General features: G+C 32.7%; 1 protein-coding gene across 1 annotated transcript; it reads right to left on the bottom strand.

Annotated features, from left to right (window-relative positions):
* Positions 1-565: 565 nt before the first annotated feature.
* LOC112509573 (aspartyl protease family protein At5g10770-like) lies at positions 566-6,069 on the bottom strand. Its single transcript, XM_025114586.1, has 2 exons — positions 5,832-6,069; positions 566-2,209 (listed from the first exon to the last, which is right to left on the bottom strand). The coding sequence occupies exons 1-2, from the start codon at positions 6,004-6,006 to the stop codon at positions 945-947; spliced, it is 1,440 nt and encodes a 479-aa protein (XP_024970354.1). The 5' UTR covers positions 6,007-6,069; the 3' UTR covers positions 566-944.
* Between the last annotated feature and the right edge of the window lie 11,895 nt (positions 6,070-17,964).

The following is a 17,964-nucleotide window of genomic DNA, read 5'->3' as shown; positions in this document are numbered from 1 at the left end:
TCATAAATCAAATTTATTCATACACAAACCAAAAGCGATGACATCTTCAATCCATAGGACCTGAAGGTTAGTTTTCCTTCCTGTTTCTTTGCAAACTTTTATTGTAGCCAACTTGTATATCAAAATTCTCGTAATTCGCTATTGCTAATCAGAATCTTTTTTTTTTCTGGGTCCTCAAATTCAATTTGTTATCTTCTTCGGGTGTGAAATAAGTCCGTGACTTGCGATTGTTTGGTTCTGTAACCCAGAATATAGATTGGTTATGGCATTCACACAAGGTGTTTGACAAAATGCTGCAATTAGTTTTGGTCTTATCTGAAGGCATACACATGTGAATCAACTGCCCCCTAGCATAGGCAAAAGGCAACAGGCAGTTGATGTGCAACTAGGTGGTATAGCTTGAGCCTTGGCTTTTTCCTTATTTGGCCTAGAACCAATTAATTTGGTTGCTTGATATACCCGTCAACATTAATAGAATGGCTCATCTAGGTGTAGCTGAACTTAAAAGATTTCTTGATTTTCATGTAACCAGAAGTATACCATATAACAAGCATTTCTTCCATTTGTAGAAAGTTTAAATCTTGAAATGGATACAAATCCAGAAAACAATGTACACAAGATAAGAACTACAGGGAACATATAGTGAATCAATCATACTATACAATTTGATTCAGTGATACAATGGTGATTTGGGGATACAGTTTTCTTGACTTGCATTGTTTTCTCTATGAATCAAATACAAGTGAGAGGGTTTGACAACTATTTATCAAGCATAGAAATCGAAAGCAATCAGTGTACATTTAGTTGCATAAATTCCAATATCAAGCAGTGGTAATCAACAAAACCTCCATCAATACCTTATTCCAACCATCTTTTCGCTAAATTTTGATCTTTAAATCCTTTATAACCATGTATAGTTGTATTTTTTTAGTCTTTATTTGTGTTCATGCACATCCTCCAGGGGCAAATCCCACTTTTCCTGCAGGAAGATCATACACAACCCCCAGTGTCTTTTGTTGAACATTTCCGAAAATACCAATATCAGAATCATCTCCGTTCCCTGCAAAAGCTAAGCACACTTGATCGATCCCATTTGCGTATAGTGTCCCTTGAGCTGCAATATCCACCTTTATATTCCCACCCCAAAGCATGCTTATAACTGGTATTGTAACTGTGGTAGTCTTGCTAAAATCATAGCATGTATCAAGTATAGATAATGGTTTAGTCAAGGTGTACTTCGTCATCTGCGACCGAAATGCCTTACTTAGAGCCGAGTAGGCCGTAGGTGGGAGTCTTGTGATGACGGTTCCGGAGTCTATGATCATACCTGAGCTCGAAAAAACCGTTGGACTTATTGCTAGTTTGCTTCCACCAACGAATATAGCTTGAAGTTCAAGACCATAGAAAGAGCTTCCTTTTGAGGACGAGAATGGCGTGTACTTAGCGTTGCTCGCAGCTCTGTCTTTTCCAAATGTTAAGTAACCAGTATAGCTAGCCCGTGAGGGCAGACAGTAGGAGAAGACTTTTCCATATTCCCGAGTGGATTGTGATACAATTGAGAGCTTATCACGACCGAGCCCTAGCAGGCCAGCGGCACCTCCAAAGAGTCCTTGGTTGTTTTGGCCACACCCGAAATAGAAATCATTGATTACATCTTTGGATGTGAGTGTAAGTTTATCTTTTGCAAAGAACCCTACTGAGAAAGATTGGTCGCCATATTGAATGCCATAGATGCATGCTGAAGAAGATGCGGAGCAACCCGGCTTGTTTCCGGTGGCGGAAGTGAGTCCGGAGCACTCGCTTGCGCTGCAAGAGATGTTGGAGTAGGTGGTGGAGGAAGAGGGTGCGAATATGGTTTCTTGCTGGGCATAGCAGGATCTGGCACATGGTTGGCACTGGGTCCACGTTAGATCACTACCCGTGTCGAAAATAAGCGAAAGGTCTTTCTTTGGGGTGCCTAACCCGACCGTGACTATGTAGTTACCTGAACCGATGGTGCTTCCAGATTTGGCAGGGAGAGTGGCCTTGGATCCTCGTATGTCTCTTTTGCCATCTGTGGTGATGGTTAACCTAGACCTGATGGACTCAACTCTGTCTTGATCATGGCTCAAGATATCTTCCACGGCCAAGGGCTTAACCATGTCTTTGCTAAAAGTAGAACATGGTCCATGTTTATGAACCACTTCCAATGTTCCCCTTTTCCTGTCACCTAGTTCATGAATTTAGATCTAGGTTGAGTGACGATGATTTACAAAGAGACGTAAAACTGTGTATTAATTTGCAGTCTTAAAGTAGCAAATAAAGAATACTGGTATGAAGTTGATTTATGTTGTATTAAAAGATTTGATTGGATAATTAGTAAATTAAGATGATATAAAGAAAAAATAGTGGTGGGGGGTGTTATGATTCGAAACAACACCAAATCAAACAAAAAAGCCACTTAATTACTATAAGAATAAAAGGAAGGCCCCTTTCCATGTGAATCTCTAATAAGACCAAAACACAATTTTGTCATCCTCCCCCCTATTCACAATTTCTTATTGCCATGTGTTTATCATATTTTTATACATGTCTTTTTTTTTATTAACCTGGATATCCAACCCGTTATATGAGCCGACTAATCCCAAGACTATCTGCTTTGCAGATAGCCCGGAATCACTGCATTTAAACCTCCGTAGCCACAAGAGGATTTTGTTTCCTACTTGGATTTGAACTTGAGACCTCCTGCTACTTTTAACCTTTAGAGCGAATATATATGTCTTCAATATCATTACCTAAAACTTCACCTTATATTCTATATCAAAAATAAGTTTCATGAAAACAATTCTACCTCACGAATCCTACCTAAAGGATCGTGGAAAATATAGTTGTTCACTCTATGGCCGATCAACGTACGCAGTATTGATGCATATACGTACACTAATGAATTTCGGTAAGTATATGTGCATCAATACATATATACTTGCATGCATAGTAAATATGCATTGATGAATATATTCATTGATGAAATATATGAGAACCACAAAGAATTGAGAATCACTAGTCATGTGTTATTTCATATTGTGAAACAATGTATGTGACAATACGGTGTTGTTGTACAAAGTGAAATAAAAAGGATACGATTAAAAATAAACATTTTGTAAAACAACACTATACTTTCAGATGCATTACTTAGTAATGTGAAACGACATAAAAATTGGTTTTCACTAGTTTTCAGCCTTTTTTGTGGTTATCATTTCATCATTCCATTGGTATATATAGAACCTAAAAATGATATTGTGTATTGAACATGACTTATAGATATAGAGAGAGATTCATTTAGGAACCTTAATTATTTTAGAAACCTATGAACCATTTTTTTGTGAGTATTCATTATGAATAAAATGATATGATATTCATGATTAATACTATTTATCATGGATACGTACAAAGTAGGTGGTTACTGGATTACTAAATTATATATATATATATATATATATATATATGTAGAGGAGGTTTATTTTGCAAATCACGTCATTTGTACAAACCGTACAAACCACCTTCAACCAATCATAATTTTTTATTTTGTTCATTTTCTTGTAATTATGAAAGGTTGATTAATCATTTTTATTGTAAAGGGTGTTAATCATATGGATATTATCATCTTTATTATTTTAATTTTAGAGATTTAAATAAAACAGTTTCATTAAATTTTTTATTAAGTATTATATGAAACAATTTCATAATCATATATGAAACAACTTCATCATAAAAAGTATTATATGAAACAATTTTACAAGATTAAACAATTTAATGAAAAAGTTTCATAAGATTAAACAATGAAACCGACAGATGACGGTGGTTTATACGGTTTGTATAAATTGGATGGTTTGCATTTGATCGCTCCTATATATATATATATATATATATATATATATATATATATATATATATATATATATAACAAATTGTTTTTGAAAACGATATATTTACGTGTTTGATATAGAGTCAATTCTACTCAGTTTGGTTATATATAAAAGTTGAAAGAGTCAGCAACAAATACACACATTCATCTCTATATGTGTCTGCATGCATACACTTGATTTAAAAACAAGTCCACTAGTTTAAATTAATTTAATCAGAGGCGTTTTTATATTCACAATTAAACATATACCCCAAAAAAGAAACATTAATGGATATATATATATATATATATTAACAGTCCAGACAATCATCTAACTTCTTTTTACCATTGCTATTTACGTTTCTAATTGTTTTTTTTCTAATTTACGAGGATTCTCTTGTTGCTTATCATTCAATATATATATATATATATATATATATATTATAATTTATTGGAATAATGAATAAAGTATGTGTGCAATGAAAACAAGCACACTAGTTTCAATGATGCTTCTCTTTTGATCATTATCCATCATTTTGTTTACAAGTTTTAGTAGTAATAATTAATATTCATTTTATAATTCTTTTATTCTAACTCCATAAATATTATTTTTTGCTTTTCTAATCCATTTTCATAGAAATATATTCTAGATAATAACTAAGTAGTTTATATTTTTTTTATAAATAAAAATTAAGTATTGATTAATTAATTAAAACAAGAAAAAGCATAATAATAATTAATAATTAATGGAGAAATAAATAAAATTGTGTAATGTGGTGTGGACATGTTTGGTCCTAATAATCCACTAGTGGTGGTTATATTACCCCTTTCATGGGGTCCAATTCTTTTGTTTTATGAAAAGGACTTTTCGATCACTTCCAATTAACATCTTCAATTCTATTTTCTTTTTATAATATTTCTCAAACTTTATATATATATATATATATATATATATATTTCTATTTATAAGATTAAGGGGGTGTTTTGGATTGATTATAAAAATAACTTATTGACTTATTCCGATGTAGTACCAGTAATAAACACTTTTGAGTGTTTGGATAAACAATTTATACCGGTGCCAAACCGGTAATAAAGAGTTTTTGAAGAAGTTAAACCCTAATGACTTATAATAAGTTGATGAGTACTTTTGTAGAAAAGCATAAGTTGTTTCAAATAAGTAATCTCAAACACTCCCTAAATACTCAAACAAATATTGTATAAACACGAATTAAACATAAAATTGTGCATGATTTAATTACAATTCTAGGATTTTTAACAAATACACATAAGAAACACTCAACGTACAAGATTAAAACATAAAATTAACATGGTTTGATTATAATTCTAGGATTTATAATAAATATTCATAAGCACTTGTAGGCCGGTACTTCTTTTGCCTCATGTAAGATTTCTGTAGTCATATAGAAGTTGCAACCTTTTTATTTCTAAGATTGCAAGATAAAACTTATAATTGATTATTGTATTAATTACTTGACAACCATGGAAGCTAGCTATACGTATATACACATGCACACAAATAGACACTAGCTAGCTTTTTTGCTTCTATTTATGCGGGCTATATATCTCCTACAATTGTACATTGTATAATATACATACATATACATATACATATATACATATACATATACATATACATATATATACACATACACAAGATAAAAGATTCATAAAATCTTGTGTTTCATATGATTCTAAAAGGATACAACTTATGGTGGTTATCAAAAGATTTTCTTTTTCATCCATTCGGGTATTGTCTAATAAGATATCGACATAACACAGACATGAAGTAGGTGAATCTTGATTATAAACAATATATATATATATATATATATACATACATATATATGTATGTATATATATGTATATGTATGTAGAGAGAGAGAGAGAGAGAGAGTAAGGAAGGAAGGAAGGAAGGAAGGAATTAAACCTTTAGTGGAGAGGGTACAAATGGATGATGGTAGGAAGGAGGTTGTTTGAAGGTTATGATAATGGTTGGGTATGGCTTCTTCTAAAGCATGCTGATTTCTTGCAACTACCAAAGAGAAGAAGAAGGAAGATGAAAGCAGCAACATAAGAAGAGACTTCATTGATGCTCCCCCCATGTCTCCTTTCTCAATAATATTGCTTCTTCTCTCTTACACCCTCCCTATTATTTATAGCCTATCCTACCTCCTTCAACTTACAAATATTCAATAATAATATTTTATACCATTAATTAATATCGTCTGATAATTTAATTATTAATTAACAACAACGTATTCATGAAAACACGTACCCTTTTGGTAGTCATGTGAATGTCAAGTGTTAGTTTTGTGTTGATATTTTTCGTTCGTTTGTAAGGTTTTTTTTTTCTTTTTCTTTTTTTCCTTCTGGAAATTGAGATTGAAGTGGACATTAGCTAATATATATTTTCTGTTGTTGGGTCTTTTTACTTAAATTAATATATTTTTTAAAAAGAAATTGAAAACTAACATGGGGAAGTACCTAATTTGTACATAGTGGTGGATACTCAAAGCGAATAAAAATTTCCCACCTTTCAACCATTCACATCACATCCACTACGATAAACTCATCATTTCAATATTTAGGTCTTTTATCACATATACACATATAATATAAATTGTAAATAAATTAATATATTATTTATAAACGTATTTGACAAAAACAAGGGCGAGTTTAGTTTACATGATTGTTTTTAAGGGATTTGGATAGGATTGGATTGGATTAGATTTAGAATCCTTTGTTGTGTTTGGTTTGTAGGATTTCAAATGGATTTTAAATCCATTCCTTTATAAATCATGTTTGGTTTGTAGGATTTAGATTGAGATTTAATTTTTTATAATAATTCTCAGTTTCTTGATTCATAATCATCTTGGTCTTCATCATTAGAGATTCCCAAAATTGCAAAAATCCATCATCTTAAACATGAATATGGATATCAATTCTATCCAACCTATCATTTTAATATTCTCAATCTTTCTCTTCATCTACTGTTTCTTCTTCCCAAAATCCACATCCACCACTCCAATCGGCTTCAAAAATTACCCAATACTAGGAACCCTACCCGAATTTCTCCTAAATCGCCATTGTTTTCTTGAATGGAGCACCCCAAGTCCTCTCTCACTATCCAACCAACACCGCTAACTTCCACTGTCCTGAAAAATCAATGGCATCGTCACTGCAAACCCTGCAAACGTCGAATACATGCTCAAGACCAACTTTTTGATAACTACCCAAAGGAACCCGGTTCATTACTCTCATTGAAGACTTCCTCGACCGTGATACCTTCAACTTCAACGGTGAAGTGTGGAAAGCACAATGTAAAAACGCCAGTTACAAGTTCAATACGCGCTCCCTCAGGAACTTCGTGATGGAAACCGTCATTGTCGAATTAGACACTCGATTCATATCGATTCTTGAAAGTGCGCGGATTTGGACCAGGTTATTGATCTTCAAGAGCTTTTGGAAGTAGATGTTCAAAGGACTTTCAAAGGGAAGGAGACGGCTAAAATTAGGGCAGTATGTGTTCTATGAAATCCCATCGGATTTGGATTTGAGATACCAACCCTTTCCAAAGAATTTCCAAACTATCACTTACGAGATTTTAAAGGAATCCTTGGATTTCAAATCCTGGAAATCCTGCAAACCAAACATGGGATTGGAATGACTTTCAAATCCAAATCCTCCCAATTTCATTCCTCTCTTGCAAACCAAACAACCCCTAAGAGAACTTATCAAGCTTTATCTATGAAATTAATCAATTTAATGATACAAGAAGTAAATCGTCATATTAACATTTTAGGACACTTTAAAAAATGTCTAATAAAATAAGTTGTGATAACTAGTTAATTGATTATAAAGCTCAGTATTGTTTTTGAAAAATGATGGTAAGTTGAGGGGTTAGATTTGTTATTATGCTTAAAAAAATTTGAAATTAACCCACCGCCTCATGATTTTATACATGATAATATGAGATAATTATATTATCTCATGTGAATGATAAAAGAAAGATAGGAAAGAAATGGGAAAAAGGTATATGTGTGTGTGTGTGTGTGTTCTGGAGTCTGTAGGAAACAGAAGCAAAAACAAAAATAAGAAGAAGTTGATTCTGTTTTATTACCAGAAATTGTTGCCATTCATCTTCATATCTTCATCTACGTGGATTACATAAGGTGAGTTATTTACAAACTTTCCTTATTTGGTAATTTAGAAATTTGAACCGTATGGTTCTTTATATGGGGAGATGATTATAAAACTGTTTGTGGATGCTATAATTAACATATTGTGGGATTTTGATATGTTATATCTTGTGATGGAATAAGTGTGGCATATCAAAGAGATGTGTATTTTGGTTATAAGAGTGACATATCAATGAGAGGTGTATACCAGGATAAGGATGACATAATCATTGAGATATAAAATCTGTTTTTTTTTTAATCAAAATGTTCTTTGCTATCGCATCCTTATGATGCGATGACTTGGAGTTGTTGCATCTATGTGATGCAATGACTTAAAGTTATCACATCTTATTGATGCGATGAATAGTCGTTATTGAACCTATATGATGCGAGGAGTGATTTTGTCGTATTCTTGTGATGCGACAAGTTAACTTATTGCACCTGTGGGATGCAACAAGTTGGGTTTATCGCACCAGTGTGATGCGATGAGATGAGGTCCTCACAACAGTATGTTGCAAGGAGATGTGGTTCTCTCACTCATGTGATGCGAGAAAGTTATACATTCATCCATATGATGCGATAAGTTTACTCGGAATGTGTTTATTAAGTTATTTGGCTATTTTGATGCGATTAAAGAGGGTTGATCTATTAAAGTATTTTCAATTTGATACTGATATGAATATGAGTTTATAAATATGATTTGGTGATTATTCACCTTGTAATAGTATCAATGAGATTTCTCACTAGACCTCAAAGTCTAACCCTCATTTTGGTATTTTGGGAATATGTGCATTACAGGTTGGGCTCAATAAGAGGATAAAGGAAAGGGAAAATTGTAAAGAATTATATTTATCTGCATGGAATACTAAGGATATCATGTTATCTTTTGTATCTGAGAACTTGTTATATTACAAGTTTTGTATAGAGATTTTGTGGAAAAAGTTGTTAGCTACTTTGTAATGTAGCTCTTTTAAATATTGGGACTGAATGTATAAATTATATTTCTTGATATGTGAAAATATATGTTTATATGCAAATGTGATCTTGGAATGTTACAAGTTTGGTATTAGATCCTAATTTTAAGGGATTTAGGTATCCAGCCTAATCCCTAGACTTAAATTGTATTATTTGCATATTAAGGGTCCCTGATATATGTAGAACCTTTGGAATAAATATGATGTGTTAAGAGAACGATATGTAAGGTAATTTCAAATTACAACTGGCCAATGTAATTATGAATTTAAATTTAGAAAATTTAATATGGCAAGTCATTCACGAAGGTCTAAAAGGATCGCCCTCATCAGCCCGCACGAGAGGGGGAGTTCTCCTGAAAACAATCCTTCAAATCTACCAGCAGACAGAGGTAGATTGAGAAGTCGAGGTAGGGGTCGTGGAAGGGACACAGGAGAGAAAGGAACAATCACTCTGAAGTTCATCTAGACCAAGGTGAATAAATTCAGGAGAATGCAAATCAAGAGCCGGTACAACATCCTGAGTATGTTGCTCGGGACATGTTAACAGAAGAAATAAGCAAGTTGAGAAATACTCTGACATCTATTCTGGGAGTACCGGCCAGGGTAGAAACAGAAAGGGTTGAAATAAATCCATAGGTCCAATTTGCAAACACCAGAGGGGGTACTATCAAAATGTTTTTAAACTGTAAACCCCCAACATTTTCTAGAAAAAAGGATCCAGTAAGGCAATGTGTTGGTTAAGGTAGATAGAATCTGTATTCAATTCCAACAAGTGTTCTTACGATGATAAAGTGAGAATTGCTGTATCAATGTTGAAATCTAATGCTCTGTACTGGTGGGATGTTGAATCACTAGTAAGACCCAATGTTTTGCAAACAATGTCCTGGATGAAACTTGTTGACCGATTCAGGGAGCAGTTCTGTCCGAAAGCGGCTATCAGACAATTAGAAAAATAATTCTTAACGTTAGAGCAAGGCAATCAGACGGTAAGGGAGTACACTGAAAAATTTATTGAACACTCCTGATTTACAGAGCACTATATTTCATCAGAATCTAATAGGTACATTTGGGGAATAAATCCTTCGATACAAGAGTTCGTGATTGCCATAAATCCCTCTACATTTCCACTGGCAGTAGATGTTGTAGAGACAATGGAAAGGAACAAGAATCGAAAGGGATAGGAGAAGGTGGTTGGGAAGGGTCTTCAACTGAATATAGAAGACCAAAATTTATAAAGACATAAACTCGTCCTGCCCAATAATTTAATGAAAGACCATGCCAAAGATGTCATTGTGTTAATCAGGGTGATTGTAATTTTGAACAAAAGAAGTGCTATAGATGTGGGTAGCCGGGGCACTTGTCCAGAAATTCCCGGATTCTTCAACGATGTTTTCATTGTAATTCCCCCGACCATATCAGGCCAGATTATCCCCAGTTAAAAGATCTAAGATTGACTTTGGATGGAAATACTCCGAATACGCGTGGGGGAGTCAACATCCGAAGAAGTGAATCGGATAGGGCGATGGAGCGATCTTTTCAAAAGACAAAGGGATAGGCAGAGAAAACTTCTGATGTGGTAATATGTACCTTTCTTATCAAGTCCTTATATGCCAAAGTGTTATTTGATTCTGGTGCTAATTATTGATTTGTATCACCTTTGTTTTACTGGGGTGTCTATACGTGAATTATGTGCCTCTCGACTATATTTAATAGTTGATTCTACTAATAATAGTTAAGTATCTATTACCTGTGTTTTTGATAATTGTCAAATTGAGATTGAAGAGTGTGGGTTACCAATTCATTTGTACCCAATGCCAATGAGAGAGTTTGATGTTATGGTAGGCATGGATTGGTTAGCAGAAAATTAGGCCAGTATTGTGTGCAATAAAAAGATGATCAGTATTGATTTATCGGGGAAAGGGCCGATTGTGATTTATGGTGATCGTTGGGGTCATCACAACAGCCTGATATCTGTTATGAAAGCCATAAAATGTATTCAGAAAGGATGTCAAGGTTTTCTAACTTATGTGGTCGATTCAAAGATAGAAAAAGGTAAACAAAGTCTATTCCTGTTGTCTGTGAGTATCCCGATGTGTTTACAGAAGATCTGACTAGTTTACCACCTGATCGATCAGTGTAATTCATAATTGATTTGACGCCTAGGGTAGCACCAGTAGCCAAAGATCCATAACGTCTGGCCCTTCAAAATTAAAAGAGTTAATGACCCAATTGAAAGAATTTCTTGATAAGGGCTTCATTACACCGAGTACTTCTTGGGGTGCTCCAGTGTTATTTATTAAAAAGAAAGATGCGATGCGAATGTGCATTGATTATCGAGAACTGAATAAGCTGACGATAAAGAAAAAATATCATTTGCCAAGAATTGGTGATTTGTTTGGTCAAATGGTTGGGGCAAGTTACTTTTCTAAAATCGATTTACCGTCAGGGTATCATCAGTCAAAAGTCAGAGACGAAGATATTGCCAAAACAACGTTCTAAACAAGATATGGACATCATGAATTTTTGGTCATGCCACTCGGTCTAACAAATGCTCTAGCATCGTTTATGGATTTAATGAACTGGGTATGTAACGAATATCTTTATAAATTTGTTATTATATTTATCGACGATATTCTTATATACTCAAGTCCGAAGCAGAGCATGCCGAACATCTTCGTTTAATTCTCGAACTGTTAAAGAAAAAGAAATTGTATGTCAAGTTGTCCAAGTGTGAGTTCTGGTTGAGGGAAGTGCAATTTTTAGGTCATATAGTTTTTGAGGCAAGGGTAAAAGTGGATCCTGCAAAGATTGAAGCTATTGAAAAATGGAAAGTACCGAGAACCCCCACCGAGATTCGTAGTTTCTTGGATCTGACGAGTTATTATCGGAAATATATACAAGATTTATCACGTATTGCTGCACCTTTGACGAAGCTAACAAGAAAAAGTATTAAGTATGAATGAGAAGAAGACTAGGGTAAAGCCTTCTAGTTGTTGAAAGACCGTCTATGTAGTGCTCCAATATTATCATGAATAGATGGGTCTGAAGATTTTGTGGTATACAGTGATGCTTTCAAACTGGGTATGGGGTGTGTATTGATGCAGGGAGGGAAAATTATCGCATACGCTTCCAGACAATTAAAAGATCACAAGAAATAGTACCCGACTCATGACATGGAGCTTGCAACCATCGTTTTTGCATTAAAATTTAGAGGCATTATTTGTAGGGAACCAAATGTCAGATTTTTACTAATCATAAACGCCTTCAACATTTGCTTAATCAGAAGGAATTAAATATGTGGCAATGACGGTGGATTGAATTGGTGAATGACTATGACTGTGAAATTCTTTATCACCTTAGAAAGGCAAACATGGTGGCTGATGTGCTTAGTCGAAAGAAAAATAGTGGAACAATTAAAGCCATTGCGTTGAGAAAAAACCTAATCCCTGACATTATTAATGAAATTCTAAGATGTCAAGGTAAAGTTGTCAAAGAAGAAAATTTCAACGCCGAAAGAGTTGGTGGAATGATTTCAACCGTGACAAAGAATGACAAAGGGATTCCGTGTCTCCAAGGTAGAATTTGGATACCACATTTCGGGAACAACCGTGAACTAATTTTAGACGAAAGTCACAGATCGCGATACTCGATTCATCCAGGTATGGAAAAGATGTACACATATTTAAAACCATTTTATTGGTGGTCAGGATTGAAGAAGGATATTGAGAAATATGTGGAACGATGTTTGACGTGTCTACAAGTGAAAATTGAGCATCAATGACCATATGAGAATTTACAGTCTCTGGAAATTCCTGTGTGGAAGTAGGATCATATCACAATGGATTTCATCATGAAATTACCGCGGACTCCAAAAGGGTATGATACCATATGGGTTATTGTGGATTGTCTAACTAAATCTGCACACTTTCTACCAATTAAAGAGAATTATCCTTTAGAAAGGCTTGCGAAGATTTACATTGAAGAAATTGTGACTTGTCATGGTGTTATTAATCATCTCAGAAAGGGACAACAGATTTACCTCTAAGTTTTAGGAAAGCTTCCAAAGAGCTATGAGATTAAGTACGACATATCACCCTCAAACAGATGGGCAAAGTGAAAGAACAATTCAGACCCTTGAAAATATGCTGAGAGCATGTATTATCGACTTCGGGGATCTTGGGATAATCATATGCCTCTGATCGAATATTCTTACAATAATAATTGCCATTCCAACATTCAAGCGGCACCATATGAGGTTTACTATGGCCGAAAATACAGAACGTCGTTATGTTGGAATGAAGTAGGGGAGAAGTAGTTGGCTGGTCCATATATCGTTCAAATAACTTCTGAAAAGATAGATTAGATACGAGAATGAATTAAAACAGCTCAGAACCGATAGAAAAGTTATGCTGACAAACGCCGTAAACCGATTGAGTTTCTGGTAGGAGATTTCATAATTTTAAAGGTTTCTCCATGGAAGGGTCTTGTTCTTCGAGAAAATAGGTAAGTTTAGTCCGAGAAACATTGGGCCGTTTAGAATACGTAAGCAGGTTGGTTCAGGAGCATATCAGTTAGAGTTGCCTAAGGAACTCAATTCTATTCACAACACTTTTCACGTCTCAAACCTATGAAAGTGTTTAGCCGATCCGAATTTGGCAGTACCTCTATCTAAGATACAACTTCATAATAAGTTGAATTTCGTGGAAACCCCTGAGGCCGTCACTGACCGGAAGATGAAAATTTTGAGAAATAAAGAAATCAGTCTCGTGAAAGTACAGTGGCATTTTCATAAGGGTTCGAAAGCTACTTGGGAATTGGAATCGGAAATGAGATCCAAATATTATCAGTTGTTTAACTGAATGAATTCCGAGACGGAATTTTTTGAGGGGAGAATAATGTAATAACCGGTTAATTGATTATAAAGCTCGGAGTTATTCTTGAAAAGTGATGGTAAGTTGAGGGGTTAGATTTGTTATTATGTTTAAAATCATTTAAAATTAATCCACCACCTCATGATTTTATACATGATAATATGAGATAATTATATTATCTCATGACAAATAAAAGAAAGAAAAAAACTGGGAAAAAGGATTATATGTGTATGTTTTGGAGTCCGAAGGAAACAAAAGCAAAAAGAAAAAATAAGAAGATGTTGATTCTGTGTTATTACTCGATATTGTATTCATTCATCTTCATATCTTCATCTACATGGATTACATAAGATGAGTTATTTTAAATTTTCCTTATTTGGTAATTTGGAAATTTGAATCGTATGGTTTTTTATATGTGGAGATGATTATAAAATTGTTTTTGGATGTTATAATTAGCATAATTGTGGGATTTTGATATGTTATATCTTGTGATAGAATAAGGGTGACACATCATAAATAGGTGTATTTTGGTTATAAGGGTGACATATCAAGTAGAGATGTATACTAGGATAAAAGTGGCATATCAAAGAGATGTGTATATCAGGATAAGGGTGACATAATCATTGAGATATAAAATCTGGGTTTTTGATCAAAGTATTCTTTGTTATCGCATCCTTATAATGCGATGACTTGGAGTTGTCACATCTAACCCTCATTTTGGTTTTTGAAAAAATGTGCATTTAAGGTCAGATTCAATCAGAGGAAAAGTGTGAATAATTATATTTGTTTGCATGAAATACTTAGGATATCATGTTATCTTTTATATTTGAGAACTTGTTAATAACAAGTTTTGTATAGAGATTTTGTGAAAAAAGTTGTTAGCTACTTTGTAATGTAGCTCTTGTAGATATTAAGACCGAATGTGTAAATTATATTTCTTGATATATGAAAATATATGTTTATATGCAAATATAATTTCGCAGTGTTACATAAGTTTTGTAGAAGAAAACTAACGTGAACCTTGACTTTTATGGTCTTTTAGTTTGTTCGATTCTATCAATTAAACTTGTTAAATCATTGTTTAATTTTGTTCTAACAACTTGTGTCCAATAATATATTACGATCCTATAAATTTAAGAGTCCTATTAAAGATTCCATTAAATTATCCAAATACGATTAATTGGTTAAGAGTCTAAAAATTCATCTCTTATGATGACTGTTTAATTTTTAATTAAAATTTATAACTTGAACTTAAGTTATTTTAAATATAAAAATAATATAAACGAGTTTCAACTTAGTTTAAAGATAACATTTTTTTATTTCGTTATTGTAACAAATTTCAATTACTTTTTCTATAAATAAAAACAAATTTAATAATATATGCATGTTGATATATTTTATCGTTATTTTAATTAAAAAAAGTTAATGATTTTTGAAGGGAAAAATTGCATTAAAATGGAACCAACTTTCACATGATTCTTATTTTGGAGAACCAATTTTCAAAATCGTCATTTTAGAGAACCAACTTGCACCTGATTCCTATTTTAGGGAACCAACTTGTAAAATAATTATAGAAAAATAACTAAAAAAATTTGAATCTCGTTTTTTTTTAAATTGAGATAACAAATTCAAGATTAAAAAAAAAATTCAAATTAACACAATAAAAATTGTTTTTTACTAATGTAATAAAAAAATCAATTTAATAGAAAAAAATTAATTGATGCAATAAAAAATAGATATTAAATATCACATTCAAGATTTTTATATCTAACTAATCCGTATCAATATTAAAATTTAAATCAAATTTGGCAAATCAAACCAAAAGTTTGAAAGAGACCCTTAAATTACCAGTTACCTGTTCAACAAATCAACTAGACTCTTAAATAAACAAAAAATTTGATAGAGACCCCTAAATTACGATTTTGAAAGTTGGTTCCCTAAAATAAGAATCAGATAAAAATTTGTTTCCAAAAATAAGAATCAAATAAAAATTGATTTCATTTTAATACAATTTTTCCTTTTTGAAGTCTCAATAATACCTTCTCTTTGTTGGAAACCACTTCCAAGTTGACTCACAAGTCTTGCAACAACGATTGGCATTTTGCTCATACAAGTTGTGGAGCAATCACCGCATGGCTGGCATCACTTTGCAAAATAAAATAAAAAAATAATAATAACAAAAAAGAATTTTGATTTTGGTATCCAGTAATCCAATTTTCTCGGTTCATCTCTAACTCAACTATTAAAAATACCATTAAAAATTAGAGATGAAAACTGAGTTGGGGATGCCGGAGAGTGGAATTCCCCCATCCTCTTTCAACAAGACTTCTTCCACTACTAAAAAAAAAAGTATCAACCACGACTTTCATCGATGGGTAAATTCCATCAAAAATTTCTGACGGATTACCGACAGAAAGCCCACCAACCTTTACCTTCCGTACAAAAGGATAATTCGTCGGTAATCAGTGGTGGCACGTGTACGAGGGGCATGTGGCCGTCGTTGATTATCGACAACCAGGTGGATTTTTTATGTTAAAAAAATTAAAATTGAAAATCCATGTGTTCGTGGTATCCGTCGGGAATCAGTGATGAATTAACGACAAACATGCGGTTTTTCCTAGTACAAAAATAATAAAAATAAAAGAAATTCGACATATCCATCGGTAATCCATCGCTAATTAGCAACAGATGAGCGACAGAACCCACGTGGTCGTCACTGATCCATCAGTAATTAGGTGGATTACCGACGAATTATTTACTTTCTTGTTTTTTCATGTGTATGTGTTATATATATTTCTATGTGTTATATGTATACATGTATATGTATTTGTCGGTATGTCTATATATGTGTTATACATATACATATATATATATATATATATGTGTGTATATATATGTGTTATATGTATACATGTGTATGACATGTTACACTATATGTATGTGTGGGGATACATATATATGTCTATCTATGTATGTGTCTATCTGTATATGTGCATGTATGTATGTTGGTTGCTAACCGCATATATTATAGATCTATGTATATATATATATATATATATGTTGTATTTATGCGTATGTGATATATATATATATATATATGTATATGTATATACGAGGATAATGAAATGAGAACCACATATATGTTATTATAAACACGCGAGAATCGATATAAAAATATTTCCTTACATGATTATTTTTCATCAAAACGTTTGTGTTCACCATGTGAAAAAAAGTACATGTGAGAAAAAATTATGGTCCACCTAGTGAAATGAAAAATAAGTATCAACAATATTTGCATGGTGAAACAAATACATCTAAAACTATCATATTATAAAACAAATATATATGAAGAAATATCTTAAGTCTTAGCACTTGATGAAAAATATCATGTAAAAAAATAATTTTGTATCGGTTCCTACAGGTTTGATTTGTGGTTCACATTTAATTATCATGTGTATATGTGCAGTATAATGTGTGTTGTTTGGTAACCGCATATGATGAATCTATGTATATGTGTGTGTGTGTGTGTGTGTATGTATATATTGTATGTGTATATGATATTATCACGGATACACATTTATATGCATGTGTATGTATGTGTGTGTATATCTATATGTCTATACATATGAAAATATTGTCACTAAATTTCGAAAACTCGAATTTGATCTACTAGGTTTGTTATTTCATAATGGTTTTGTTTCATCCTCCAAACTGTCGTTAACTTTTTTCCATGAAGGCAATTAAATCAGGAGTATTTTAGTCATTTTTCTGTTAAGTCCACTACCACACGGTTAAATGATGAGTATTTTAGTCGTTGTAGAAAATGCTTAAAATGACTAGAATACCCTTGATTAATGAATTTAACGAAGTTAAAAGCCGTTAGAAGGAGGGACCAAAACCATTAACTAAAAAAATTAATAATTTAATAAATTGATAAATAATAACTTTTTGTAATTAATTTTTCATTAATAATTTTTCATTAAAGATTATTTGATAATTTATTAATTATTATTATAAAATAATAAATTATAAACAAT

This window comes from Cynara cardunculus, assembly GCF_001531365.2.
Source record: "Cynara cardunculus var. scolymus isolate 2C chromosome LG 3, CcrdV1, whole genome shotgun sequence".
Classification (NCBI taxonomy): Eukaryota; Viridiplantae; Streptophyta; class Magnoliopsida; order Asterales; family Asteraceae; genus Cynara; species Cynara cardunculus.
This window is presented reverse-complemented; position numbering and strand designations above follow the sequence as displayed.